The sequence below is a fragment of the Hirundo rustica genome, chromosome 4, assembly GCF_015227805.2.
Source record: "Hirundo rustica isolate bHirRus1 chromosome 4, bHirRus1.pri.v3, whole genome shotgun sequence".
Taxonomy (NCBI): domain Eukaryota; kingdom Metazoa; phylum Chordata; class Aves; order Passeriformes; family Hirundinidae; genus Hirundo; species Hirundo rustica.
Genome location: NC_053453.1, coordinates 24486227 through 24501011, shown reverse-complemented (window position 1 = coordinate 24501011; position 14785 = coordinate 24486227). Strand labels below are relative to the sequence as shown.

Below are 14785 nucleotides of genomic sequence, written 5' to 3'. Positions count from 1 at the left end.
ACTTTTTCTGTTTTAGTTTATAGCCATTGCTCCTCATTGTGTCACTGGGCACCACTGAGAAGAGTCTGGCACCATCCAACTGACAGCCTCCTCTGAGATACTTATATGCATTAATGTGATCCCCTGTCAGCGTTCTCTGCACTAAACAGGCCCAGCTGTTGCAGTCTCTCCTCATAAAAGAGACCCTCCAGACCCCAAATGATCTTTGTGGCCCTCACTGGACCCTCTCCAGTAGCTCTTTGTCTCTCTTGTACTGAGGAGCCCAGAACTCAACACAGCGCTCCAGATGTTGCCTCACTAGGGCCGAGTACAGGGGCAGGACCACCTGCTGGCCACACTCTTCCCGATACACTCCAGGTTACCACTGGCCCTCCTGGCCTCAAGGACACACTGTCAGCTCATAGTCAGCTTGTCATCCACCAAAGCTCCCAGGTCCTTCTCTACAAAGCTGCTCTCTAGTAGGTCAACCCCCCCACACCACAACAGCAATAACCATGTTCATTCACTTGGCTCTCATTTGTCAACTCCATCCCCTGTAAGGCAGAATGAGATCACTTTAAGTATAAAAATCTGTATACAAATCATGTGTGCATATTACGTGGCTTAGTACAAACTGAAGGTGTTTCACAAGAGCAACAGGAAGACTTACAGTAGGATTCAGAGGGTGCTGGACACACCAGTGTTTTGATAAAGAAGAATTCCCCTTTTTAAAAGTACAGTCATGTTAAAATGTTACCTATTAGTAATAATAAGGTAACTCCTTTTCCCTTGGAAGGGGAGTCTCAAATTGCTCTAGGCTTTTCTGAGTACTTTGCTCTGTATTAAGACAAAGGACTGTGCTGGAGCACTGTTTATGTTATGTTATCTGTTATACTATATTATTGATAGCCTTCTAAGGTCCATCAGGTTATAGGTGGATCCTCTGGACATTTTTAGCAGTGGATATCTGTCCACCCTCATTACACAAATTTTTAGGCATTCTCAGATGAGAAACTAATAGATATTGCTGGCAGGATGATTTTCTTGACATTCAAAAGCCGTTCCTGTGCACAAGCAGATAAAAAAAGCTTAATGGTGTCAAGATAAAAAAAATGCTTCATTGGGTGATACAGATGTATTATTTCCTGCTCTGTATTCTCTGCATTTAGCACTTCCCTCTTCAAAGTATTTTAGAATTATTTGGCTAAAGATGTTTCGCCAAGGGTTGCCTGACTTAGTAGTCTATTTAGTTATACTCTATTTTTCTCTCTAGAAGTAGTTTGAAGCTCCCCACAGGACCAGATTGACTAGAATTGACACATCTCCACATGTCTCCAGTTACAGATATGCACACACCGCTCTAGTTGACATCACTCTTGCCCTTCCATGAGCAGCTGTGTTACTTATGTTTACAAGCCTGCAGACAAACATGCCTGAGTGAATAGCATATTTGCAGGTAGCAGTCTTTGGTTGTCATATTGCCTGGAGTTTACTGCAGGTGCTTGAAAGCCGTGTCCAAAGGAGTAGCAGGCCAAACAGATGGATAGGTGGCAAATTTGACTTTATTCCACACAATCTCCCTCTTGAGCTTTCCATGACACTGGCACACAGATTGAAGAAATCTGAGTTCCTAGGTTGTTTTTTATTTCTACATACATAGACATTGTCTTTGAAACAATATTTTTTTAACAGGATTGGCTTTAAATTAAAAATTAAATGAAAAATTATCTCTTAATACCCTGTAGGGTTTAATGGTTTTAGCATTTCATTCTCTACAGCCCTGATACTTTATCTGCTCTGCCTTTATTTAAAAACAAACAAAAAACCAAACACCGTCGCCAAACCCCCTTTCACCCCCTCCAAACATATGTGGTCATTTGGACAGCTACCCGTTGTTTCATTTAAAGCTATGGATTAGGCTGGATTCATTGTTTCACTGTGATCATTTCTGCTAATATCCCTTTAGTTGGTTTTCAGACCTTTTCTTATCCTTCTAGGCAGTCTTGTAGTGTTCTGATATATTTTTTCCTTCATAAGGAAATAGAAAATAATTTTTTCAGTAAATGCTGCTTTCACAGATAAGCATTAGCTAGTCCCAGTGGACCATCTTACTGCTTTCTAACCTCTTCTTTCACTGACGTATACCCTGCAGTAGCAGTGCTTTAACTGTGAAGGACAGTTCCTTTTATCAGGGAAAGAGAAAATGCCATGCTTTTACTGTTGCCAAGATTACTTATATAAGGAGATATAAAAAGAATCCTGCAAAGAGATATTAAAACCCAACTTGCTAAACGTCATAGTGCCCCACCCTGTACATCAGGGATGCTGAAGAATTAAAGTAATACAGGGTAGAGGAAAGGACCAAATTTAAAGGTACAGCTGTGAAAAATAATGGTGTTTTTACAGATTTTTTTAATGCTTTTATATTCCCATACCTCTAACCTGTTCAATTGACTTTGGGGTTTTTTTTCATCTTGGACACGATCTTAATACAGTTTTTATTACTGTTGGCAGAAGACCCGAGAACACTGTTAATTTCCAAAGTTTAAGTTCAAGTAGAGTAAATACTTGACTGTAAAATCTCCATCAGAAGGGCAGTCCTCAAAGTGAGATGTCAGTCTTCTGGAAGGAAACATAATGAAGAAATCTTTAGAACATTCTCTTTTCCGCCTGCCTGCACAGGAGTGTGAAAAAGAGAAAAAAAAGAGTAAAAGTTTTAAATGAACTAATTTCTGCAGTTCAGAAGAGAAGTATACATCCTAAAAGTGCACCAAATATGTAACAGCAGATGATGTGGAACCTCAGTAAAACCATATGTTCTGCCTACAGAGCCAGTTTTGGCAGTGACTTAATGCACAGGATTTTTTACAACATCGGACCAATCTCCCACAGGATCTCCCAGTTACACAGTGCACTTTCCAAGCAGTGTGTTTGTGAGGAGGTGATGTCTGGCAACACAGCCGTTGAATACCATGTGTGTCTGGTCTGGAGAGAGTGACTGCTCTCTTTTTAGTAGAAGATGACACAGAGCTTGATGAAATTAACTCTATTAGCTTACTTGTAAAATAATTACTTCTTCCACCTTCTGGAAATATGAATTGTATAATTATGTTATGAATTCTCCTTCAAAGTTAAGGAGAGTTTAAGTGATATTAATGAGAAAATAAATTAAAGAATTTGCAGTGCTATTGAAATCTCAGTAAAATACAATTGGGCAAGGCTAAAAATAGTGTACTATGCTATAGACATAGGGATGAAAATAGTAAATATACTCCTTTATTCAAAAGTACTAGTTAAAGAACATGAATATAGCTGGCACAGTACTGATGGGAATAATGGATAAGAAACTTGCTGTTGCCTATCCTATACCTGTCACTATGAATGACAGAACATTTCTACCTGTGAAAGGAAGCATGGATATTTTTGTAAAATGCCTGACATGCTACATTCTGCCCAGATTTAAATCACAGTTCAAGCTATAGAACAAGGAATTCAGAATTGATTTTAAAATTATTAAACTGACTAAAATATGTGCATACATAACTGATAAGTTTTTCAGGGGAGCTAGGACATTGGGATGAAATTTTCTTTTGGATAGAGGCTCTTCACCCACCTGGCTCCACAGCAGACATTAGACAGTGTGTAGTGGTATGACCTCTTGGGCAGTTATGGGGAATCTCTGCCTGTTCAAACATTCACAGCTCTTGAGGAAGATGAGAAAGACCCTCATTTCTAAAATGGCTATGTTTTTATAAAGCTAATATTTCTGAAAACAAAGGTACCATCAAACACCAATTAAAATAACTGCATGGTGGTCATTGTGGGATTTGCTATTGACAGTCAGATGGGGAGAAAATTGTCAGCCTGATCCAAGGTCTTCCTCTTTGTATCATAAAAAAGGGCTGGCATACATATATGAACATGACATGACGATGACCATGCTTTTCCATCTTGCACAGTAGTTGAGATGGAAATAAGAATTGATAGGCTTGTGTGTTAGCATGCTTTTTAGAACTTCTGTCACAACTGTGTTTCAAGATGCTGAGATACAAGCTATGATCCCAGTATTCCCTTGCATTTCCTTCCACATAGAAAATCTACCTAGCAGTATTTCAGTTGGGATAGAAGAGCAAAAAGGAATTGGACCTAATATGTCAGGTAGAAGCACTTTTCAGAAAGAACATAAATGCAGTTAAACAAAAATGTGCAAAGAGTTTTCCATGATACCACTAAACAGAAATGTATTTCTGAGAATACAGATTAGAGAAGAAATGTTATTTACAAGAACAAGTTTTTGCTAAACAAGGAATCTAATTAATTAATATGGGACTGGGGCAATTAGGTACCTGAATGTAAAGGGAAGTCACATCTTCTTCAAGTAAGAAGCTGAAACTTGTTTCCTGAACAGGAGAAAAATAGGACATTTTGAAGACTCTAGGACTGCCAGAATGAACAACATTCTCTGGCAGTATATTAGAACCTACAGCTTCTACAGAATGGATTTTAATGTTAACCTAAACAAGCTATGTGTTGGAGGTCGAGGAGAGGAGAGGAGAGGAGAGGAGAGGAGAGGAGAGGAGAGGAGAGGAGAGGAGAGGAGAGGAGAGGAGAGGAGAGGAGAGGAGAGGAGAGGAGAGGAGAGGAGAGGAGAGGAGAGGAGAGGAGAGGAGAGGAGAGGAGAGGAGAGGAGAGGAGAGGAGAGGAGAGGAGAGGAGAGGAGAGGAGGGGGGGGATGGGGCGGAGGGAAATTTGACAAAATCAGAGTTGAGTTTGCAAATGGCTCAAAAGCTGGATAAATACTTGATCCTAATTTCACTAAAAAGGCAGTGTTTAATCTGTGGAGTTAAAAGTGGAGCAGACAGTAGAAATGCGATTTATAATATCCGAGGTGGGAATTATATGCAAATCAGCTAGAATCCCGGTCTCCCTAAATTGTACACTTTGTGGGGAGACACACACCTGTGACCACCTGTGAGTCAGTCCATCTAAAATCAGAATCTTCAGCTAGGAGTGATTCAGTTCTGCAGCTGGAAATTTCACTTAAATATGTGAAACCAGACTGGAACAATGCCATCCATACCGGGTAGAGCAGACCTTGCATCCCAGTGTTCAGGAAGAACTGGCCAGGAAGCTGGAAATCTTATAATGGCCACTTCAAAGAAATAAAACAAGCTGGCAGTGGTGATGGCTGCTGATATGTGATAAAATGACAACTGTCATTTGTTTGTTGAGAAGGAGAAATGAGAAGTCATTGATACCACCCTCAGTTTGTTAGTGTGATAGCAGCAGTCTTTAGAAACAATTTTTAAGAATTAATTAAAAATGTAATGCTTATAGACTGGAGTAACTTAGATTTGCTGACATTAGGGTTACATCACACTACCCTCATGACTGTGTCTGATGATTTATTTTCCAGACAAAAGTAATGTAATAGATCTCATTTGGCTTCAGAAAAGCATTGACTGTGGCTCTGTTTCAGGAATTATATAAATGAAGGATATCAGGATTATTACAAGGACTGTAAACTAGTTAATGAGTTCGTCAGAAAGGAAATGGCATTAAGCTGTAGGTATTAACCTGTAGGGAGGCTGCTCAACAAAGATTAGATTGCTGACTGAGCTCATTTTAATCTTTTTAAAATGCTCTCAACAAAATAAAAATATGTGTTGAAGAAATTTGCCAGTGGAACAAAGCTGAAAGGCAGTGCTGGCATAAAGGATCCTGGAAGTTTAAATGTATTAGGTGACTTCAAATGGCAGATACTATTTAGATTTAAATTTAAAAAAAAAAAGTGGAAAGGCTGGGATTTAGGGACTGCTAAGAACAACCTCAGTTGTAAGTGAGGATCTTGGTTAGACATGGCTAAAATGAGGGAAAGCTTTGTTGAGCACCCCTCAGTCAAAGGCTGACTAGAAGATGTGACTGTGAAGAACAGAGGATATGATCCCAGGGTATGTTAATGCTGATATTCCTAAAATGGATAGGGAAGTAACAATGCATTTGTATAATGTCCTGGTAAAACATCCAAAATGTTGTGTACATTCTGGTCAGACAGGAAAGCTTGATTTGAACTGGGGAGTTTGGACAAGGAGAACATATATTAATAAAGAGGCTTAGACCTGGATTTTCTTTAGTCCTGGAGGACAAAGGGTGATTATATCTAAAGTATCCCTCCATAAATGAATGGAGAAAGCAGCTAGTAAAAGGAGCTCATTAGAATTTAAAATTAATAAAGTTATAACAGCAAAGTTGTCTACAATGTAAAAAATATGTTTTCTGACCACCTGAGCAGTGAAGTTATAGTGAAGGAGATAAATTATTTATTGACCCATTTAATAAAAATAAGATCAAGAAGATCCTTTCTAGACCCATGTTCCTTTGAAAACGCACCAAGACCGCTACTAGCAACCTCTCTCTGAAGCTCACAAACTACAAGATTTTATTATTTCACCTAATATATATAATTACCGATACAAAATTTATTATCATGGAACTTCCTACTAATCTCTCATAAATATCAAATGTTACTGTTTAATGATTGTTCATTTTTTACTTAATGCTACTGCCTTGCATTTTTCAAATCCCATGCATTCTAATGATCTTCAGAGATCAGTCATCATTCAAAGAACTTCAGGTTTTGGGCAACCCCATACCTTCCTGAAGGAAAGAGTTTAAGTGGCCCATGTTGTTTTTATGATTATACTTTGTTTTCCTAGATTCAAGTCATCACTTTTCAAAATACAATTTTTAAGGCAGAAAGAGCTACTATGTCCGTGTAAAAAGAAAGCAAGGGGAGTCACAGGTTGGACCAATGTCAGTAGTCCATGTGTAATGGAATCTAGAGCTCTAGATGAGAAGTAGCCTACCTTTGAAGATTGTATCATAGTATAGGTCTCTTGGTTTAAGACAATTTAAAAACATGGACACTTTAAAATGATTTAGCTCCCCTTAGTTTAAACCAATCTCTTTCCACCAATAAGGAACAAAGAAGTAGATTTAAGTGAAAAAGTAACAAGTGAAACAGTAACAGACAGACACCGGCCCCCCTCCCCCCCCGGAAACAATTATATACAGAATTGCTGAATGTCAGGAAGCAGGAGGGAACAAAGAGACCCCAAAGTGGCAGGGTACCGTCCCCACCCACGGTGGCAGCCCTGCTGCTGGCTGCTTGTAGGGGGACAAAGGGAAAATGGCGCCAGCTCTTTCCCCCGAGATGGCAACCCCCAGGTGGCTACACACTCCAGGAGACAAAGGGGAAAATGATGGACAAAAAACCCCTCCTGGGAAGGCGAGAGCCATTCTAGTGGCAGGTGAGAAGAGCCAGTGCATGTGGGGTCAGCAGCAGTGCCGCCTACTCCCACTGCCCGCCAGACTCTGCCCGTGCTGGTGCTGATGTGCCCCAAACTGTGCGTGTGTCGGAGCAAAAACCGCTCTGTTGGTGCCTTCGAGGGGTGACTGGGCCCCCCAGGACCCGCCCAAGTTTCACTGCAGACTTCACTCAGAAAACAGTTTCTAATTGTGAAATGCGGTTTTTCCGAGTTGCTACAGTTGGAAATCCAAAAACCTACCAGAAGTGGAGCCTCTGACTTCAGAAAAGCTGCCAGGAGCAAGAGGGACTCCACTTGGGTGCTCTGACCTTTTCAAGGGAACGGCACCTCCCAGCTGCCCCGTAATTCCAGTTCCAGCCACACTAGGCCTTAAAGAGACAAGAGTTTTTGGGGTTTTGGTATGGAATACAATAATGTTTTGGGTTACCCATGACAGTGGCTTACATGGGAAAAAGGCTTACTGTTCTGGCTAAGAACTAGGAACAATTTTATTTCATTTGTTTTGATAGTTTAATATGAATTACAATTAGAATACTGTTTGTTTTGATTTGTAGATGCGGTCTGTCGGACGAATATTAAAATTCATTGACATGCCAACAGAAGAGACAAAAAGCATTAAGCCACAGAAGAATAGTCAGTTTTCAGATGCCCTTGTAATTGCAAACAGGCATGTGAAGGATGAGAAGAACTGGCCATCTGGGGGCCAAATGACTGTGAAAGACCTTACAGCCAAATACGGTGAAGGAGGAGCTTCTGTACTAGAAAACATTTCCTTTTCAATAAGTTCAGGGCAGAGGGTAAGACACTGTTTTGTTGTTGTTTTTTCTGACTTCTATTAAGCTTACGTATAGAATTGTCATAAACCTATTCAATGACTAAACAGGATTTTGAGTCCGGTAAGGTTTTCTAAATGAAATTGTTGCAAAACAAAATAGCTTCTAAACTAACTGAAGAACAGAAAATACTCAGGATAAAATACATATGCAAGAGTTTTCCAAGCTGTATTCCTATGCTTGAAATTCTGCTGCTGTGGAGAGGAGAGCTTGCTGGTGAATGCAGGTGCTGGGGACAGCCTGACCCGATGGGGCAGGGCACAAAAGAATGCCAGCTGCCGCGCCAAGGGTAATGCACCGCTGGCTCCGGCGGCCGGAGGGTGGAGGTGGAGTCTCACCCTCTCCATGAGGGTTCTACGCCACCCTGAATTATTATATTACAGACCGTAAACAGCTCTATTCTTGAGAGGATTGACAAACCTCTGATTAATCTTCATGAGTGTTTGGGGTTGTGTTTAAGAAAGGGCTTTAGCTTCGGGAGAGCATTTAGGTAGAAGTTAAACACTTTGCTTCAAGTTCTTGGTAAAGGCCCATCCATGCTGGAATGGGAAGGAAGGGTTGTGATTTCCTGAGCTGAAGCCATATGGAGGAAGAAGAGATTTTAACTGTCCCACGTAAATGAGAAAACAGGTTCGGTGACAGCCCCCTGACCTTGACATGAGGCACATATTCACTCCTAATTTGGATAGCACCGGTCTCTGCCAGGTTTGGTAGATTTGTCTTGGTTTACATGAACTGAATGTTTCATCTACTAAGTTTGAGGGTACCAAAATTTTGAACCCAGAGTTCTGACTTCCTGTAGCACCATCCTGAAACCACTCTGCCTTTGAAAGAGAGACATCTGTGATTCCTGAAATGTGGAGATGCAGGTGCTGCTGCAGGCTAATGGATTTACTTCCTACTAAATCCCTTGTAGCAGTGGAGTAGGGAAAATGAAAGACTCTTTTGTATTGTACAGACAGGGGGTAGAGCAGTAAAAGCAAAAATCCTTTTCTCAGGGTCTGTGATTCAAGTTTGGTGATGAGCCCTAGACTCAGATGCTCCTTAAATTGCAGAGAAGTTGTCTCTATTGCATAGGTAGTACACCAAGAAGGAAACAGAGGAGTTCTCCTCTGTTGAGGGATGGAATGGAATGGAATGGAATGGAATGGAATGGAATGGAATGGAATGGAATGGAATGGAATGGAATGGAATAATCATCTAGTCACACTGCCTTACCACTTAATGGCTGTCCGAAAGTTAAAGCATATTATCAAGGGCCTCTTAAAAGCTTAGAGGCTTGGGGCATCAATCACCTCTCTGGGAAGCCTGTTCCAGTGTTTCACCACCATTTTAGTAAAGAAATGCTTCCTAATGTTCAGTCTGATCCTCTTCTGGTGCAGCTTTGAATCATTTCCACATCTCCTCTCACTGGATCCCAGGGATAAGAGATCAGTTGCCCCTCAGCCTCCTCTCCAAACTAGAGCTCCTGTCCACTTGGATAGGATATTTCTTTCAGCCCTTTCACCAGCTTTGTTGCCCTGCTCTGGATGCATTCACTCACCATCACATCCTTCTTAAGCTGTGGAGCCCAGAACTGCACATGGCTCTCCTGGTGAGGCTGCTCCAGAGTCAAATAGAGTGGGATACATAGAGTCACCCCTGTTTGCCCTGCTGGTGGTGATGCTGTGTGTGGTCACCACAGGTTGGGGTTTGCCCTCTTGGCTGCCCGGGCACACACAGCTGCCTCACATTGATCCTGCTGTCAAGCCAGCCCCTCAGACCCCTCTCTGCAGGGCTGCTCTCCAGCCACTGCTCTTCCAGTTTATACTTGTGCCTGGCACTGCTCCATCCCAGGTGCAGAATCTGACATTTGGACTTGTCAAATTGCAATTAAACATTGCCCAATGTTCCAAACTATCTAGATTTCTCTGTAAGGCCTCGTGTCCTCAGGAGAACCAATAGCATTTCTCAGTTTGATGTCATCATCAACCTAGCTAATGGTGCATTTCACTCCTGCATCCAGGTCATTGAATATGTGGAAGAGAGCTGTCCCTAGGATTGAGCCCTGGCCAACACCAGCCAGATGTAGCCCCTTTCACTACAAGCCTTCAGCCAGTTCTTCGGTATGGTCATGCTATAAAGGCAGCCCGCGCTCAGGCAGGATATTGTTAGCTGTGTAAACCCAGATGTTGGAAGAGGCAGCATCTTGGAGTTTGTTGGTGGTTAATGCTGATATTTGCTTACTGCAATAGGTTGGTTCCCCTACAAGGGAAACACAGCCTTAAAAAACCCCAAACCTATATTATTTTTTCCTCACACCTTAGAGACAAGAAAAATCAGCACCAACTGGGCAGGTTGAGGACTTGCACAGGTTTTTAGGGACATCCAGTGGCATGAAGTCTGCTGTAACCACTGCCTCTGCCTCAAGATACCCCTCTAATCAGAGTTAGGCCCTTTATTTTCAATCATATGAAAATGGAATAGCTTACTAGGGTGATCCAAATGCTCCCTACTTAGTTTTTGATTGCTGGATGTGATTTTGATGATGAGGGCTTCATAGCAAAGTGAAGGGAAGAGGCACAAAGAGCTGGGCTGATCAGTGCAAGGTAATAGATAAGCAAATTTCTGTCCTTCAGCTAAGAGTAAGCTATCAGATTTATCATTTAGTTAGTTCTAACAAAACAAAGAAGAGTCTGCCCAGTGTTTGATCCAGCCCTTGCTATGAGCTTTTATCGTTCCCATATGGATGACATTTGCTGTCCCACTGAGATCCATCTGGACTGCTCTTCACTGCTGAGACCTCTAAGGTTTTTGCTTTAGTCTGTGATCAATATGTGAAAAGTATTAAATGTTTGCTTGTATGATTTGCATTGCAGGTGGGCCTTTTAGGAAGAACAGGTTCAGGAAAAAGCACTTTACTTTTTGCATTTTTAAGACTGCTGAATACTGAAGGGGATATCCAGATTGATGGAGTCTCCTGGAATACAGTCAGTGTGCAGCAATGGAGAAAAGCATTTGGAGTGATTCCTCAGGTAATGAGATTATTGAATATTTTTGTGCCTTTATTTTCATTGGTTCTGTATGCCAGGCAGGGATGGGTGGAAGGATGCAATGATTCACAGCAAGCTTTGCGTTTTTAGGGTTTCTCTGCCACTCCCACAAGAACTCTTCTAGAAATGGGAAGGTACAGCATGCTCAAACAGAAGTGGTTCTAGCCTGCTTATCCCTGCTCTCTGAGACAATTTGCATTTTGATTTAGGATAAGATAGTGCCACCTGAAGAAAAAACTACAGTCAATATTCTCAGCTCCTGTTTTCTGAAGCTCTACATCACATAATATGGTTAACACGTGAATACTGCACATTGTGTGTTTTCCCTGGAAGACTGATAGCAAACATGTAAATCTAGGGCTTCTGAGTCTCTTGTCAATGCTCCTGCCACTGGACAGTGCCTTGTATCAGTTACAGCTGTGGATTATCTGTCTGAAAAATTAACATTATTGTCTGCATACAGTAACATTAAAAGGTGATTGCTCACTCTAAGGTTAGGAATGAAAACTGATGGAATGAACTGCAGAATTTTAACTCTTTTGTACTTCTGTTGTCTATCCTTACCAACAACACTGATACATGAGTAACACAACATGTATTGACCATCTCTTCTTTGACAGTTATATATCAGGTAGTTCTTCAGTTTCAAAACACACACATTCTCCCCCATAACAGTATTCATTCCTTTGGAATCTTGTGACTGTGGCAGACTAATTCAAGTAACACTTGATGGCAATCTTACCAATGAGTCACTTGTAGTATTGGGCAGCAGTGGGAGACTGATTGCAGATCAGCCTGCCACACTGTGAGGAGCCATGCAGCCTGTCCTGCCTTTGTCCATCCCTGAGGGTGCCTACCAGCCCCAGAGACTGAAAAATATGGTTTGATCCTCAGTTACCCTAGATGACCTCCTCCTTGACACACCCACATGGGAGTGGGCTGAGCAAGGTGGCCAAGCAATCCCTCTTAACTGTTAGCTATCAAATCCTAATTGTGCTGATCCCCATATCCTGTCCCCACAGTAAAGCTGTTTTCCATCTTGTCTCTATGAAGATTTGGCTTGTTCCCTGATAGTCTTCCATCTGAGAAAGGTGGTTACTGTCTTAGAAAGCTCCTGAGTGTATATGTATAAAGGTGTTGTTGCAGTGACTACATGAGGCACTGTAAAATAGTAGGGGAGACTCTGGGACAGACAGTTTAACCTAAGTCTCTAAGTTTTACAGCTTGAGTCACTGTTAAAAGAAACTGAAATATTCATGCTGGAAGGAAAATAGCCTTGGTTTTGCAAACACCAAGAGGACTCAGCATTCAATATTTCTACGTGATGATCAGTTTTTAGCTGTGATACCTTCCCTTTCAAATACGTTATTCCATAGTAGCCCAAGGGCCATTTACTTAGAGTAGGCATGCTAAGCAACTGTCTTTTCTCTGCATTTCATGCTCTGAAATTTCCTAGAGGTAACAATTTTTTAGCACTTCGACCTTGTCAGAGCAGACCCTTTCTTCTCTGCCACGTTGCACCCTCAACAAACCAAGCCTTACAGAGCGGTGTTGAGTCCACAGGCTGGATCCATTTCTTACCTGAGCTCTGCCAGTCACACACTGCCTGCAGAGCTGAGGCTTGCTTGACAAGCTGCCATAACTGACCTCTTGTCACAACATCTGTCATCTCTTCAACATTTTCATATCTATCTATTCCTTTAAACTTTCATTTCTTTATCCCAGCTGGTTCAGTTCTGCAGAGTGATTGTTGCTTGTGAGTATGAAAAAATGTACCCCATTCAGATCAAGGCAGCTGTGCAGTGAATTGCATGTGCAGCTGCTTCTAGTTGGTTTAGAGGACATGCATGTTGTACAACTGTCTTCTGAAGCATGGCTGTAGAGGATGAAAGATGCTTTTATCAGTAAGCTATGTCTGCACTGGAAAATTCTTCTATACAGCCAAGTATAAATTTCTGTATTAGAAGGGGCTTTCTTATCTCTCCCATAGTCATCCTTTTGCTCTCTACCTTTTACACTTTGGGGTGTTGTTGCCCACCAGAATTTTCATTTTCCATCTCCAGCTGTCCTTGGGAATGCTTGGAGTGAGAAGAAATCTGGATGCTTGGTAACAAGTAGACTCATTGTCCCAGTGAAAATATGAGGAATAACTCTCATAGCTGAGCACTCACTATAGAGTCACTAATGGTATAGAAAACATCATTCCGCAGCCGTAAGCAAAATGCAAGAGACATTTATTGCATGAGCAGTGTAGCTTGCCCTTCTGCTAGTGAGCTGCATTGTTAGTTCATTGTTAAAATTAGACATTTAGTTCACATTTGGAAGTCCCTGATACATGGATCAATGCCAAATAATCCCAGCCTTCCATTCTCTGGAAGGTCGTGAGAGTTGCCAGCCTGTTTGCATCCTTCAGCTCTTAGCACTTGTCCCAAAGCCTTGGCAAAGAACTGCACATTATGCTTCAAAAGTTCCCACATTCAGAACAAAATGAAGTTTTCAGTAGCACTTTCCCAGCAGGAAAGAGAAATTGCATATGCCACCCTGCCTTTCTCAGCAGAACAAAGGGAGCCTTTTGTTCTTTGCCATTCACCTACAGCTTCAGAATGGAAAAAATGTTGCCTTTCCTTTCCTGGGAGGCTCTCCTACAGCAACACCTGGATATTCACTGTCTCCAGGACAGGCTTTGCCAACAAAAGGGGAATGGAGCTCTACCTGAGGCATGCTTCCTCCTGAAAACTTTCCAACACTCTCCTTCCCTTCCTTAACCCTAAGTTTCCCAATTTAGTAGAAAAGAAGTGCTTTTCCACTGTGGGAGCCTCACTAATGCACAACCACATAGCACACAGAGTCCTGAGACACTGCTCTCTGCTCCATGCAGGCTGTGCTGGAAAGACCTGCAGGGTGGTCAGGGATCACACTGAGCAGAAGCAAAGCTAAACACCTTGTTTCTTTCAGTACCTCAAATCTGGCTGTCAGTGCCTTGCAGTAGTGTGAAGGGTTAAATCATATAAAACACATTGCCTGAGGCACCCACAAGGAAGTTCCCTGCTGTAGCTTCTCACAGGCTGTGCTGCAGAACACAGCCTGCGCAGCACTGCTCCTACGGGCTGTTTGTCATTCTCCCACAGAACAATTGCTTCACTGACACTGGGCTGCACCTTTGCACCCATTATCCCTTCTTCCTGGACAGGCCTTTCTGATGATTCTTCTGCAGGTATTTATTTGCCCATCACATTTCCAGAGCGAGGATCTCCAGCTGCATTTGGTTTCAACACACTAAGGCTTTCTTGCATGGGTCTGCATGCAGATTGCATCCTGAGGAATTTAATGGAGTCAGACTGAGAATGTGCCTTCAGAAATTTGTCTTTGAATGGAGAACAGGAGACCTCAGTTGCTTTCCAGTTAAAACAAGTGATAAGAAACCTGAGACCTGTGAAGTGCTGCTGGCTCCAAAGAAGGGCGTGACTTCTGATGTTTTCTTCAGTGTTATTCCATGCATCCTAATGGATATCACACTATTTTCTACATGTAAATACTCCATATAGAGTTAAAATCAAGTTTTGTTAGAGTCCAGGGCCTTCCTTTGGCTGCCCTGGAGGGTCAGAGACCTGGA

The 14785-nt window shown here is 41.9% G+C and overlaps 1 protein-coding gene across 1 annotated transcript in view; it reads left to right on the top strand.

Annotated features, from left to right (window-relative positions):
- Positions 1-14785, top strand: part of CFTR (CF transmembrane conductance regulator) — an 89460-nt gene that overhangs the window by 64445 nt on the left and 10230 nt on the right. The window contains exons 22-23 of the mRNA XM_040062137.2: positions 7862-8104; positions 10999-11154. Of these exons, the coding sequence (XP_039918071.1) occupies positions 7862-8104; positions 10999-11154 (399 nt within the window). The remainder of the gene's footprint in view (positions 1-7861; positions 8105-10998; positions 11155-14785) is intronic.